Genomic DNA, 15,250 nt, shown 5'->3' with positions numbered 1-15,250 from the left:
CTGATACAAGCTGGAAAGCCACCAGATAGAGTTGCTAAGAAGGAAGCTAAATTCAGAACTGAAAATACTGTTTGCACAGCTTAGTATCAAAATTGTATATTGTTTCACTAGCAGCACTGATAAAGTCAATTCAACAGTTGCGAAACCCATATGAGACAGAATAGAGTGCAAATAAATAAAAATTAGGTCAAGATTATTGGTAGTATCAGCATCCAGATTCACTAAATCTTTTTATCACAATTAATCTTCTTTATTTATCCATACTTTGACTGTTGTGCCTTTGATGATGGTTTATCTCAGAGTTTCCAACAAAGTTGATAGATTTCTTCTCTTTCAGTTTCTTGGGGGACATACTTTCTATTTTTTTTTTTTTTTTTTTATCCTCAATCCATTCATTAAACCACATACTATCAAATACTGTCCAAATCTGTTATCTATAATCATTAAACCTTATATATCCTTTTACACTTTATAATCTATCCCATCCTTATACTCTATTCCCTCCTTTGTTTTGAGAACATTTGATTATTTGATACTGTCCAAATCTTTTATCTGTAACCATTAAACCTTGTATATCCTTTTACACTTAATAATCTATCCCATTCTATCCTTAGATTTAAGAACATTTGATTATTTATTCCTTATCCAATCTTCACTCCCTGAAATTTAATTATTTTACCATTCCTTATTTATATGCCCATCTCAGTTATGAATCTTATCTATTTAACCCTCTCCTACTATCTTTTGCCTAAAAAATGTTAATAATCTCCTATAACCACATGTTATAAAATTATAAATAGCAAATATAAAGATTATATATTATAAATATATAAAGAGCAATTTTTTATTTCTAATATTTTCTTTATTATTTTATTTCCTTGAATGGTAGATGTTTCTGGATTATTTTTTCCTATCCTCTGTACCTTCTTGCTATTTTTTCAATGTTGAGTTTATTCAATCTTCGTTGGTCAATGGAAACCAAACAGCTAGATCAAAAATGTTATAAAAACCAGTGAAACGTAATTTTGAAAAATAATTAGGACAACAGTAATGTGCATACAATTAATAAGATAGTCTAGAGGACAGTGAGTCCCAAAATGTCAACTGTGTCAGAAAATAAAATAATAATGAAAATATTGGAAGTTAAAAATGTCTCTCTCATTCAAATTAAAAATGAAGACTTCTGAAAACACAAAAAAAAAAAATTAATTAATTAAAAGAAGAATTTTTTTTCTACTTCTCCAATATAACAATATAAAAATGAAGAGAGTCAGAACAATGATGAACAAGGAAAAATCAGGAATTAATGGAGATGTATGGTCAACTCAATATAGCATGTTCATCAAGATAGCAAGAATCCAATGGCATGGCCATATATCAATTGCCAGAAAAAAGACCATGTCTGAGGTGACTTTATGACCTGCACCAGTTTTAGTGAGGAGTTGGAGAAGACATGCGGCTGACAGGAACAAGTGGTCGAAGATAGTCTTGGAGGTTTAAGTCCTCCTAGAGCTGTGGAGCCAACACATAAATAAATGAGTGTTGAATACAGCATCAATGACTTTGTATTAATTAATTATTAAATTATGTAAAAACCAGAACAAAAAATTATGGAAGGCAAAAGTTTTGTATTCAGTGAATGTATTTGTGTTACCCTATTATGCTCTATATACACATTTGCCACTAGCCACAAATCCAAGATTTGCACAAATGCTTGGTAAACAAAGGAAGCAGCAATCGTCATAATTATTGCCATAAAAAAGGAACAAAATAAAGATAGGAAAAAAATGTAAGACAACTAAAATATCAGCAAAGTAGGTGGTAGATGATAAAAATTCATTGAAAAAGTACTACATAACCTATAAATTAAATTTTTGATCTAAATTTTCTATCAGATATTTGTTCATTTAATTACCCACACACATATTTTAATAAACTTATATTTGTGATGTGTTAAATGAAAAATATACCACTAAAGTTAACAAGATTTGAAACAATCTACTTAGAACAAATCAATTGAATTTCAAAATATTTTAAACTTGAGAGTTCATCATTGTATCCAAAGGTTGGGAAATTTCTTTAATTAATTAAAAAACAAAGCACAAAATATTTATCTGTTGCGACACCTAATGGGGCGGTCACAAATTCAACCCAACTTATACCAGCTAATTCAAATACCTCATCCACATGCACGAATTTTCCGTTGTTAGGAAATGTGTAGCAGCTTTACAGTTTTTTGGTTCCTTACATCAATTCTTTCATTTCTGCGACCTCCTTTTTAGAGTTCTTTAACTATCTCTATTCCTCAATCTTACAGATTAACTTCAAGATAGCAACATTTATTTATTTGCTTACTTCATAACCAAACCAATAGATTAATGTAAACAATATGTATTTCTGTAAGGACAATTGTTCAATATAATTGTCAAGTGTGCAATTCAAATTGTGTCTCAATAATGTGAATATTCTTAGGCCACATTTGTGCTAGAATACAATTATTTTTATAAATTCATTTTAATAGCCCATATAAAATTTTAAGTTTATCAAGGATGCTTTGTCGAGAACCTAAAAACCACTGACATAACATTTTTTTTTTTTTGCATTTAAATCATCCAATTTCACTTTGAGCAATCGATTGTTTATTTATTGTTTATCATAAATCACCATTAATTAACAATCATTATGAATCAATAACCCTCCCTCAAGATCAATAATTATAAATACTTTCAAATTTTAACCAATACACTCAGTATTATAATAATAAAAATGAGACCTTACCAAAGTGACAAAAAATCATAAAACTAACCTCTTTAGTAAGGAACAAAATGAATAAATAACACATAATTATAAACGTTTACTTAGGGAATTATAAATAAAAATTAAAATAATAGAAGTAATTCATATATTTATGCATAAAAATCTTTGCGCCACCATCATTTATAAAATATTTTAAATAACAATTTTAAGGGATAAAATATAAACTTTTACAAATTATAAAAATGAGATTTTAACAATTTAACCGTATGCAAAATTAAGACATAGTCAAGTGAGCAATAGCACTCTGCAACATAGTAACAGCATAACCTTCCTCGCCAAGGGCCTTCTCCGATGGCATGAAGGCTTCCATGAAATAAGCCTCGGCACAAACAGTTGGCAAGCAGCTTGATATTAAAACCTGGCATAGCTTAGGCAAAAGATCGTCAGCACCACTGCAAAATAAATAATAGTCATTTATTAAACAAAATAAAAAAATTGTAAAGTTTAATTCATACCAGTTTTAATATTTCAACTAACAAAGGTCCTCCTCCCACTTTATCTTAATTTTTAGCTGTAATACAAAATTGGTAAAAAGTTTTAACTTTATTACTAAGATGTGAATAAACCTATTATTATAATTATTAACAACAATTACTATTCAGGAAAACAATGTGTATATATGTATATATATATTAATTCCATAAAATTAATGATATTTTTATAAAAATAAAAAAAAATATTTTATAAAAGTATACAAGAAATTCGATGAGAAGACTTTTGAAAATATCTTAAATATTTTCATTTGTTTTATTTTTTACTATAAAGTCGTCAAATGAATATATAAGACTTTTGCACAGTTTCAAAGGTCATTAGTTAAGAGTAAAAAGGCACTTAATATCTGTAGTATAAGTTCTAGAACGTGATTTTGGGGATTTCGGAGATATCTCTCTTAAATATGTTCTCCCCATTTTATAAAATATAAAATTTTAAAAATAAATAAATCTGACACAGTGCACACAGACAATTTTCACTTATCAAATAACTTTGATTTGAAATTAATCCTCACTAGTTTCAGAACAAAAACTATAGCAGAAAAACAAAAACATAGCGTTTTACAATATGTTCTCGTCATTCCCCATTACATTCTACAACTTTCATTGTTAAATATTAATTTTTCTATAATCTTTGGCTTTCTATTTTTTCTCTTATCTCTTTAAGTTAATTATCAAATTCTTTCATAGTTTATATTTATATATTTTTCATGACAAATAAGAATATGAGAAAGTTAATGATTTCAAATAAACAAAATTAAATGAGAAGATTTTTTGAAAAATTATAATTTAACCCCTGTCATGCTATTTCAATGAGGATAAGACCTATCTGATATTAAAGAACACATATAATATAATGTAAATTGATTTATTGAGTGTAATCAAAATTGTTGGAAATTGGAAAAATCTATTCTATAAAGTGGTACATCCAGTCAGTCAATTTTATGAAAAAAGTTGTTTTAGTGCCCCATGCAAATACTTGCCTTAAATATGTAATTTCAATCTAGTATGACTTTTCATTTTTGAGCTGAACCATTCCGACTGCTGACTTGGTTATTTGGACTCAGGGGACCTCAAAACGTGTATTTCCTTCAAAAACTCGAATTTGAAACATTGTACGATAACAATACTTCCTCTTACTATATATATAATATATGTGTGTGTGTGTGTAAGAGAAAGAAGTATAGTAAATACAGAAGAAGATAAAAAAACACTTCAGTTTACTTTACAAAACAAATATAATTTTTAGAAAAAAAAAAAAAAAAGAGGGAAGGTGTAAGTACAGAGAATTGAGGGAAAGTAGAGGAAGAATTTCCTAATAAACTTCTAAGTTATTTTAAATAATGACTAAAATTTATTTCCAAACTAATTTTTTTTTTAATTATGTTAATTTACAACAAACACTATATACCAAATATTGACTTATGGATAGACATACAACTAATGTTTAAACAATACAATCATGTAATAATTTAATTTTATATGATTTTAATCTTACATTGAGGTACAATGTCCCTTGTCGAACTTTGAAGTGGCTAGAAGTTTTATGATATGAACTGTGCAATCGAGCATATCATACGGGTTGTGGAGTGTAGTGAGATAGTGTAACTTTGTTACAGCTTCTTTGCATTCCTCAGGTAAATCGGCCTTGCTCTCTTCATACTCATCTTCTATCCTAGTTTTAAGTCCTTCGACAACATCCTTATGAATCATTCTGAAAACAATGTAGAATATTACTTTAAGAATTCAAGTTATAAGATTCTGATACATATTATTCCAATTCAGGAATTTTTATTAGTTCAATTACTTTGGTTCACAGGATGATATGCAAAATTCATAGATCTCAAATCAATAGAAATAAAAAAAAACTTTATTGAACCAGAACTGGTGAAAGCAAAATTTCAATAACTTATGTTAGGATATAATTTGAAACAATATAATTGTCAGTAACTGAACAGTATAATTTACACCTTGATTGTCGACTACAAGATAACTTAGTCTAGGATTTTTTTTTTAGATAACACCCTAGACTAGTTTACATTCTAGTCTAGGATATCAACTAAGAGTTTTTTTTTTTTTACTGTAACACTAATGTAGGTCCAATTAAGATCAAATTTGTGTATATTGTAATAAGTGTCAAGTTAAAAAAACTTATTTTGTGTCATCTTGTAATGATTTATAAAAGTAGGGGAGTATCCAGCAAGGAATGCCACTATTCTCGGTTGCTTGCTATGTTTCTGGCTTGCCAGAGATTTTTACGTCTCCTCTTGTACAAACGGTCAACATATGCCAGGTACATCAATTTTGGTCGGCTTCGAGGTCTTCTACCATCAGGAAGGGACATAATAGTCCATAGTCTTAAGTGGATACCAGTAATCCTTCATTTTCACTACATGACCACACCAGCTGAAGTGGCGAACCTCTAGGACCTCCTTCATTGAGAGGATTTCAAATTCTGCCCTAATTCACTCATCATTCCCTTCTTGCTCTCATCACAATCCTTTCTGAGAAATTTCATTTCATTTGTCTGCTTGTACGAGATAAATTATAGTTTATGTTCAAGTCCAAGATACTAATTCTGAGTTACTTCACATTTTTTTTACTACTGGTTACATTGGTACAGCTAAGATAAATTTTCTGTATATTGTTTAATAACAACTCGTAGTTGATGTCCTAGGCAAGAGTACAAAAAAGTTACAGTATAGTCTAGTCTGCAGTCAATGTGATAGTACTTAACTTTATAAAAAAATATAAAATAGAACTCTCACCTGATAAGAGATATGAGTGCCGGCTTGACCTGAGAGAAATATACATGATGAATAGCTTCAGATGTTATAATGGAATTCCGTTCTGTTTTTAAAGGTTCAAAAAGAGCTTTCAAAACATCATGTACTACACCAATATCTTCTTGAATAACTAAAACAAAGTATATATAAAAACATCTCCATTATATACAAAGTAATAACGGAAATTAATCATGGACTAATAACAGATGATTAAAAAGTACATATTTAATGTAATGAAATGAAAATGGAAAATAGCTTTATTATTCCGGGACAGTTCCTTTAGGACAATTTGAGGTTATATAATACATTGACCTGAGTAGTCTGGTCATGCTTACTTAAACCTTATTGTATAAGTACATATTAGAAATGGTTTTTTTACAACAGAAAATAAACAAAAAACTACTTTTAATATTTACAAATAATATGCACATATGTAAAATATAATATTTATTCTGTTTGGAGAAAGATGGTTGAACAGAAGGGATGAAAAAATAGAGGAGGGTGAAAGAGTGTGGTAAGTGGTAGCTCTCTTTTTAGCGACAAATAACTCCTCTCTCCACTGTAGTACCGAGCGACTCTTTTCAATGAATCATTAAACCCCCTTTTTTTCCTAAGCTCTGTTTAGTAAATCAGAATTATTAAAAAGGACTACCCTCTTTAAGCTTCTAAGAGAGTAATTCTAATATCACTACTTTACTTGAATAGTAGCACATCTGTTAAAAAAAAAAAAAATTATTTTGTATTTTATGTATTCTTTAGATTATACTGTTGACTTTAGTTAACTTTTTGACAACCCTACAAGCTTTGGGACAAAGTAGAGTTATCTGAGTTCCCAACTGTGGTCTCTATAGAGAAATATGAGTGTGTACACCATTTGTAACACACCCATTTCAAAATAAAACCCAGAATTTTTTTTTGTTAGCACTATTCCAGTAAATCATCAATATGGTTTCTAACGAAAAGAGCAGTTCTACCCCAACTCTGCTACTAAGAATCAACCAAAAAAGAAATTGTAAATGAAAAAATGTTTGATATTAAAATTTTGTTTAGACATTATCAAAACATTTTTGGAGGCTTTACAAAGTAAAATAAAAGTTGTACAGAGTGTTTGAGGGTTAAGTGGCCAAACAGAAAATATGAATTAAGGACCTGAAAGCAGAAAAAAAATGTCCTCTAAAGGTATGCCTACAAACACTCTGTTTAGGAGATTTTCATTGTTATGAATATTTAGGTTATATGAAATAAATAAAACTTATTTATTTGTTCCAACTACTTTATTAATTAAACATAAACATTAAATTCATATTAAATGTTGTACAAAGTGATTTCCTTGAGTATTAAGACAGGCTCAGCATCTTTCTTCAATAGTACCAGTTTCTCTAAGACGTTGAAACATAAAGCTAAAGATAGATTTGTTTGGTACTCTTCTATTCGGAAATCACCTAGCATATTCACGATGGGGAGCATTAGCATTAGAAACCATACACAAACACCATATTGGCATATTCACCATTAGTACAAATTGAAGGAATAATGATGAGTACTCAACGAAAACCTCTAAGAAACTGATAAATGTTATTGACAGTTCCCAATGCTAATTCCAAATAGTATTAATTCCTCTGTTGCCAATAGTTTTTATACAGTTAGGGATAAAAGGCCATATTAGTATTCTACCTAATCCATCTCCTAAACAAAGTGTTTGCGGACATACCTTCATTTTGAACAACATTAAATATGAATCTTAATATTTATATTTATTTAATGAAATAGTTAGAACACATAAATAGGTTAACGTAAATAAATCATAACAATGAAAATCTTTAGGTGTGATTATCTCCTAAACAAAGCGTTACCGGACATACCTTCAGAAGAAATTTTTTTCTTGTTTTGAGGTCCTTAGTTCATATTTTCAGTTTGGCAATTTATCCCTAAAACATCCTGTATAAGCCCAAAAAATAAGATAAAATAAAAATTTGAAATTATAAAGGCAAAATTAACTAATTTACTTCCATATAAAACAAATTCCATATTTAAAAATTTAAAGTTCATCCATCAGGTCTTCATCAAGAGCCTTCACAAAAACCCTCAATTTTATATCAACAATAAACTCTTCAACTGTTAAGTCAACCATAACTAATTAATGAAATAAAATTTGAATCAAATATTAACAATTTTTAATCTTTTTTTTATTAAATTTATGAACAGAATTGAATAATCAAGAAGGGAAAAAATCAATTTTACCTTTACAAATAGCATCAAAAAGCTGAGGCTGTGATTCACACTTTTCATTTATCATAGCATTGGTTATCATGCTGTTAACTTTATCTTGCATGCTATCTATTGTTGCTTTTATTGGGTGCGAACTATCTGTTAAAACATTATCCAAAAGTTCTCTAAAACAGAAAAGACTCATTATTATAAATAAATACATGAGAAATACATTTATAAAGTTGCATTTACTTATTTTATTAATATTATTATTTAATTTTTTTTTCAACCAAGACTCCCCATTGGAGTCCTATACTGCCTAACCATGGTTGAGGGTCAAAGTTTTTCATTTTTCATTCAATGAAAAAAGTCAACACCCCAAACTGGATTCAAATCGGCATTGCCAATAGACATCAAATTGGTAAGACTGTGCTTAGCCACTGAGCTACGGGCAGCCCATAATTAATATTATACTTATTACATTGGAAAAAAAAACTATTCAAATTGATATAAACATTAGATATTTCCTTTTAAATAGGCATCAAAACGATTGAAACTTCTAGAATTATATCTTATTATTCAATGAAAAGATTATTGTTATACATATAATAAATCTATAGGTAGAAATCATCTTCTGATGAAAGGTCGAAATTTAATAAAATGATTTAATGATAAAAAGGAATTTGAATTCTGTATCGAAAAGTTGTACTTAAGATGGAGAACTGGAAATAAACAGAAGTTTTCAGAGTTGGAACAACAATACCCATTGGTAGTTGGCAGAGAGTTCTAAGCAGAGGAAAAGATATTATTGTTAAAGAGAGAAAAATATATTATTAGTTGAGAATGAGAGATAACTAAGTAGTTGAGTTTAGGAAGAGTCAACTTTCAAAGTATTTTCTACAAGAGAAGTAGGAACGTAAGGGAGAATGTAATAAACATGAATTTAGAGACATGGATCAAGGAACTATAGATTGGTGTCTGATGTCTGTATACCAACCAAATCATATATCCTGTATACAATACCCACTGCGGAGTAGCCAATAAAAAAGAATATATATACAAAATTTCGAGAGTAAAAATGTCTCAATCCTAGCTATTATAACTATTCGTACTTCATAGATAATAAATTATTCTGTAATTAATGTGAATGAAAACAAGTTTAGACTAAAAGTTGTCTAAAATAATGGCTTGTTGCAGCTTCACTAATATATGTCCAATAAAGATTTTATTCTAATTTTTAATTTCTGTATGTTGACATTATTGGAAAATTTAATCATCTTTCAAAAGAGCATCTGGAAAGTTCAAGCAGATGTATATATTTTAAATTATTTGAATAGTCAATAAACCCAAAATGAACAGTTACTGTGGGAAATTGAGCAAACTACTATCAAAACAAGGGTACAAACTTCGATATGCCATATCTTAGCTAATACTGTTATGATTATTTGACCCAATTACAATACCCTCCTTACCTAAGCAGTAATGAAATAAAAGTAATTAATCAAATTTTTACCTTGCAATTTTTTCATGATTTGGATAAAGAGCTAGATCCTGATGAAGCTGTGTGAGCCAAACGTTACCTTCCCCAAACTGCAAAGACACAGCATACAACTGCTGCTTTCTTAGATCACTTTCCCTAAGCCTTCCTCCGTGCAATTTTTCTTGAATTTGGAATTTTCTAGAAATTATAGGATAAATCATCCAATGTACTATTATTTATTATAACCATTTATAACTAACTAAAAATCTATTAACAAACAAAAGCAAAAAAAGATATTAATTAAAGTTTTTGGAAATTCTTACCTAAATCTTGAACATGGGTTAGTTGTAAATTAATAATAACCATGATTATGGTGGCATTTAGCCCACTTTTTAGGTTGTTGGCAATGGCATTTAGCCTGCTTTTCAGGTCTAAATATTTTTAGTTTGTTTGTTTTTAACACTTAGGCTCTTATTGATATCCAGTTTTCATTAATTGGGGTTGGAATCATAATAAGTACTATTGTAAGGTAATGAAATATTATTGGAAAATAAAATCACATTTATTCTTAGGTCTAGATAGATAGATAGGTCTTAAGTAGAGACTGGATTTTCATTCAAATGTATGTTTCCTAGCTTCAAATTCAGCCAAACCTTGACAGAAATTCGAAAAGGATGTTGTTTCTTTTTTCTGCACAAAATTGCATTTTCACGTTTTTAAATTTACAAATTTACCTATGATTCATGAAAAAATCAAACAAATAATGCCAGGAAACTAATGATTAATATTTAGTAAAATGGCTTTTGATACGAGTTCTAAAGTTATTATCTCGATCACTAGTTTTAATATGGCCCGATAATTACCCTAATCTGATGTTAATGGAGAAAAGCTACAATACCTGTTGTTTCGGCCAACATATGCTTAATAATTGATCTGTTGTGATTGTAAGCATTGCATATTACTATGTTCAGTTAGGCTACATAGGTATAAATAATACCAGTTTTGCGTAAATACACCGGGGCAGTAGCCCTTATCTCTCTACCCAGTCAGTAGTTGCTATCTGGCTGGCCAACCCTGATACTTTCCTCAAGCCACAACGGGCGGCTCTTCTCTTCCCCGAGGACATTTCTTGGTGGGCGGCTCTTCTCCTCCAAGAGGATATTTCTTCAAAAAGGGCCCCATCAAATTTCAATACTTATTTCAAATACACCAATAAGAAAATTCGGCTATTTATTTTATTTTCAATGTTTCTACACGGTTGAGGTAGTAAAGGTTCCTTTTGAATCTCCTACCCGCTGTAACATCTGTTTTAAGAAATCATAAGTAGATGCTCATCTCAATATAATTAAGTTTTAAGCTTAAATTACGTTTATTAAAATAATGATACGATTTTCGAGATCGCAAATTGAGCTTTGATTTTTATTGAAAATACTAAAATCCAAAAAAATTTAAATTTACATTAAAAAATTTAGGTACAGATATATACGAATGCTTCAAGATTAATTTTCCAAAATCTTAAAATTGTGCTAGTTTTAAGAAATTAATATAGAGTTTTCTAGGCTTCATTATAGGAATAAAAAATCATAAATATAGTGAGCTTCCACTTAGCTCTTCAGTTATAAGTAATCGAGATTTTTAATTAAAATAGTTTAGGTCTATAAGTAGGTTTACGCAAATATAGTAACTATTTGGTGAGTTTATTATGTTTTAAACAAGGCTTGATAAGTTTTCCACGGACATATTAATATTATAAATTACATAATAAAGTTGATTTTTTGTTTAGGTTTTTTATTCACAATTTTATATATTTTAGGTTTCTACTGCACAATTTTGCACGTTTTATTTTATTTATTTTTTTTTGTACTGTACGTTTTTCGATTTTTTACAGCACGAAAATCTAGGCTCTAGTCATATGAGAATAAGTCAATAATCAACAGCAGTAGCTGAAGTAATTAAAGCATAAATGGCACAAAGTATAGGAAGTTTAACTTTCTGCCTACAAATAAAAATACAGTTTCTTATTTAGCAATTAAAAAAAATCTGCTGTGCTGTACCAAATAAGTAAGCCAACAGTACAGGGCCAGGGCCACAACAGTGGAAGACAGGTAGCTCTATAAGTGTTTGATTCACAACCCTTTTGTCACTTTATAGTAAAGAAAAAAAATTGGATTATAAAGATTTGCTTTCAATAAGAATGCAAATCAATTAAATAACATGATACAAGCAATTCTTATTCTTATTAAATGACTGAAGTGACTCACTTATGTGCATGATGCATTGCCCATGCGGTAGCTCTAACTAGTCTATTCCTACTTATTGCAGCTTTTTCAACAAACTGTCTTGCCATTTCTAGCTCAATGTTCTGTTTTTCCAAAGCGCTAGCGGCTAGTTCAATCCTTCGTTGGTATCTTGCCATCATTATCGGTTCTTCTGATAAGTCACAATCCCTAAGAGGAGAAACTGGTGATGAATTTATCTGAAAGTTGGAGTCAGCAGGTGCTGATGGCGAAAGAGGTGAGTTGTCAATGACCCTCCCATCAGGTATAGGACCTGTTAACAAAAAGAACATTACACTCATTGAAGATAATATATTAAGTGCACAAAAAGTGGAAACTGTAAGCAAAACTTTCTGATTGGAAATATAATAGGTTCTGATACATTTAATATGACTTAAAGACAGCATTCTTTGTTAACAAGAAAAAATTAAACTGCCTAAACACTAAGGATTGCTTACCGTTTTAAATTTGTTTTTGATTCCTAGGGAAAAAAAAAACTTAGCTTAATAGGCATAAGAAGGAGAAGGTCGAGATTGCAGTCAAAAATAACAAATAAAATAAAGGGAACAATTTATAAAATGCTGATATTTTGATCCATAATATAGATATTCATCGGGGCTACAAAGAGAACAATATAAAGAAGGTGATACCATTTTATTAATATATAAATGACATTTATAAAAACTTTTTATATATTTGGCCATTCTTGGTATAAGGGGTGGTTATCCTACAGGTTACCAACCTGTTCTAGCCAAAGTAGACAGGACCTCTGTCATAATTATTCAGAAATATCAGTTATTCATCTTTCCCATATGGCCGGTCCCATTCTAAATCTTCCAAGTTTTACGAATTTCACCATGTCCATAATTTAATACTAATTATACAGCTTCTTAATTGGGTATTTTTCACAAGCCTCTCCAACTAGGGTAGGACCGTAAATCCTCCTCAATAATCCCCTTTCAAATGTACCAAACAAATCAGCTTTTGATGTGGACCAAATTTCTGCTTCATATGCAATGTAAGGACAGAGTGGATTAGAATCTTACATCCTTAATTGAGTTTCAATGGTGATATACCTGCTTAACATCAATTTTCTGAAAAGATTCTTCTACTTATATCATAACTGAGACCATCCCTTGAGTTAACTGCGGACTCCAGGCAAACAAACTTTCCCACTTAGAATCGTTTTTGTCCTACCTTAAAGTATTCAACCATGTTTCCTCCAATGTGTGCCCACACATATTTAATTTTCAAGTACCATTCTAATGGACCAAATATTTTGGCAGCAATAATGTCAAGATCATTAGCAAATCCCTGTAGTTCAGTCAATTAAACAAAATCTTACAAACCTGTATTTAGGATTACCTTCTGCATTATATCTTCATTTATCTTGGATTATTATACTTGTTATTTACTATCCATTACCTAATCAGTAATTACTTTCTTCATCAGTTTATAAATTATTACGATGTCACTTATTATTGTTTTCCTTTCTGACTTTCAACATAAGCCATTTTTATAATTCTAAAATACTTTCCCCTTTTCTTTAGCCCTGAAGATCTACAATGTAGGTATAAAGTTTGACATTTAATAAATAGTTTATTCTTGATCACCGCCTGGACCATCTCCCTCTCGATTTACCGTTAGGTTAAGCTTCAACATTGCTGCTTTGCTTCATTAGTGGCACATCTGGCGAGATTTTTTTTTATTTAGTGTTTGAGGTATTCCATAAAATAGGATTAAGTTATAATAACTCTAACTTTAGGAAAGTCTGTAGGACAACCTCAGCAATAGCCACAGTCCACACAGCTATCTTTGGAGTACATCCAATTTTGAATAAAATCAAAACTTCTTTTTGTTGGATGTACCACTATTCAGACAAGGCAGCAATATAAGATAAATTGTTAGTAACTCATCCATACAAGTGGTAACTTCAAAATGACTTACAGTCCCAACCTCAACTGAAAAAAATCTATTGCAGTTCTTTTTATTACTTTAGTATAACTGTTTATCATTAAGCTGACGGTTGTGACCAAATAAAAAAATTAATAGTAATATATGTAGAATTTTTTTATTTACTGCAGGTTGAGCTTTTCCTGTATACTAGTAGCATATTTGAGATTACAAGTCAAGAGAAGTGTGTAAAAAAAATTAAAATATAAAATTTAAGAAATAAAAATTAATTAAACTAAACTCTGAGTAATGATAATAATCATATTTAATTAATCAAACTATTAAATGATTTATTTGAAAATATTTGAATTTGTTTTGGTTCATAATTGATCCTATTAGATTATAATTGCATTTATATTAATCTAAATTTTAGATTTAAACTGTGAAAATAAAGTGTATTCCATCCCAACATTCATATAAACATGGTTAACTCAATTTACGTATTATCCCACTGAACTAGTTTTCAACATTGTCACTGATATGTTGAACTCAACAGCCATATGATAGTACTTACCTTCTTTTCTTAAGAGAATTGAAACACGGGATAGGCTTTGTTTAGCAAACTCAATCAAATTCCATTTATCTCTCAGTGTTAATGATGAATCCTCACTAACTGAATCCTTTTTAAGTACTTCAGCTATCAGTGACAGACTTTCAATGTAGAAACAATAAGCTTTCTAAAATTAAAGGAGAAACAAATTTATTGTACAATAACATAAGTAATCATATTTAAAAAAAATAATACATTAAAATAAAATCACATCAACATAACAATGTACTGTACTTAACAAAGACACTTGAACTGATATTCAAATATAAGTGAATACAAATTACATTATCGTCATCTGATTTCTCACTGTCAATTGCAGAATTCAAACCTCTGATTATATCTTTTTTGACTGTAGATTCCAACTTCGTCATAATAAACAAACTTAATTCCAAATCGCACTATCTATAAATAACAAGTTTCAAAACACCTGAGCTGATTTTGAGTGACGGTTACAAAAACATCGATTCTGATCGATGCAGAATTAGAACAATGTAAATAGAGTTACATAATTGAAAAAATGATTCAAGTACAATTATTATGTTAATATAAGTTATAAGATAATATAATGTAAAAGTTGTATACCGAGTTTAAACTTAAATCTTTGGATTGAAAAAAAATGGCTAAACTGCATGTTATCGATTTAATCCGAAGTTTTGAAAAACCTCGTTAAAAAAAAAAGAATAAAATAT

At 29.5% G+C, this 15,250-nt stretch overlaps 1 protein-coding gene across 1 annotated transcript; it reads right to left on the bottom strand.

The window, feature by feature from the left end:
- Positions 1 to 2,888: 2,888 nt before the first annotated feature.
- Positions 2,889 to 15,010, bottom strand: LOC106677904 (uncharacterized). The gene is made up of 8 exons (XM_014416110.3): positions 14,846 to 15,010; positions 14,526 to 14,688; positions 12,044 to 12,332; positions 9,816 to 9,980; positions 8,336 to 8,487; positions 6,077 to 6,224; positions 4,807 to 5,022; positions 2,889 to 3,209 (listed from the first exon to the last, which is right to left on the bottom strand). Exons 1-8 carry the CDS (start codon positions 14,930 to 14,932, stop codon positions 3,032 to 3,034), a joined length of 1,398 nt encoding a protein of 465 aa, XP_014271596.1. The 5' UTR covers positions 14,933 to 15,010; the 3' UTR covers positions 2,889 to 3,031.
- Between the last annotated feature and the right edge of the window lie 240 nt (positions 15,011 to 15,250).

Source organism: Halyomorpha halys, unplaced genomic scaffold (genome assembly GCF_000696795.3).
Source record: "Halyomorpha halys isolate HHAL.00 unplaced genomic scaffold, Hhal_1.1 Scaffold111.1, whole genome shotgun sequence".
Taxonomy (NCBI): Eukaryota; Metazoa; Arthropoda; class Insecta; order Hemiptera; family Pentatomidae; genus Halyomorpha; species Halyomorpha halys.
Note: the sequence above shows the minus strand (reverse complement) of the source record. Positions and strands in the feature narration are given on the sequence as shown.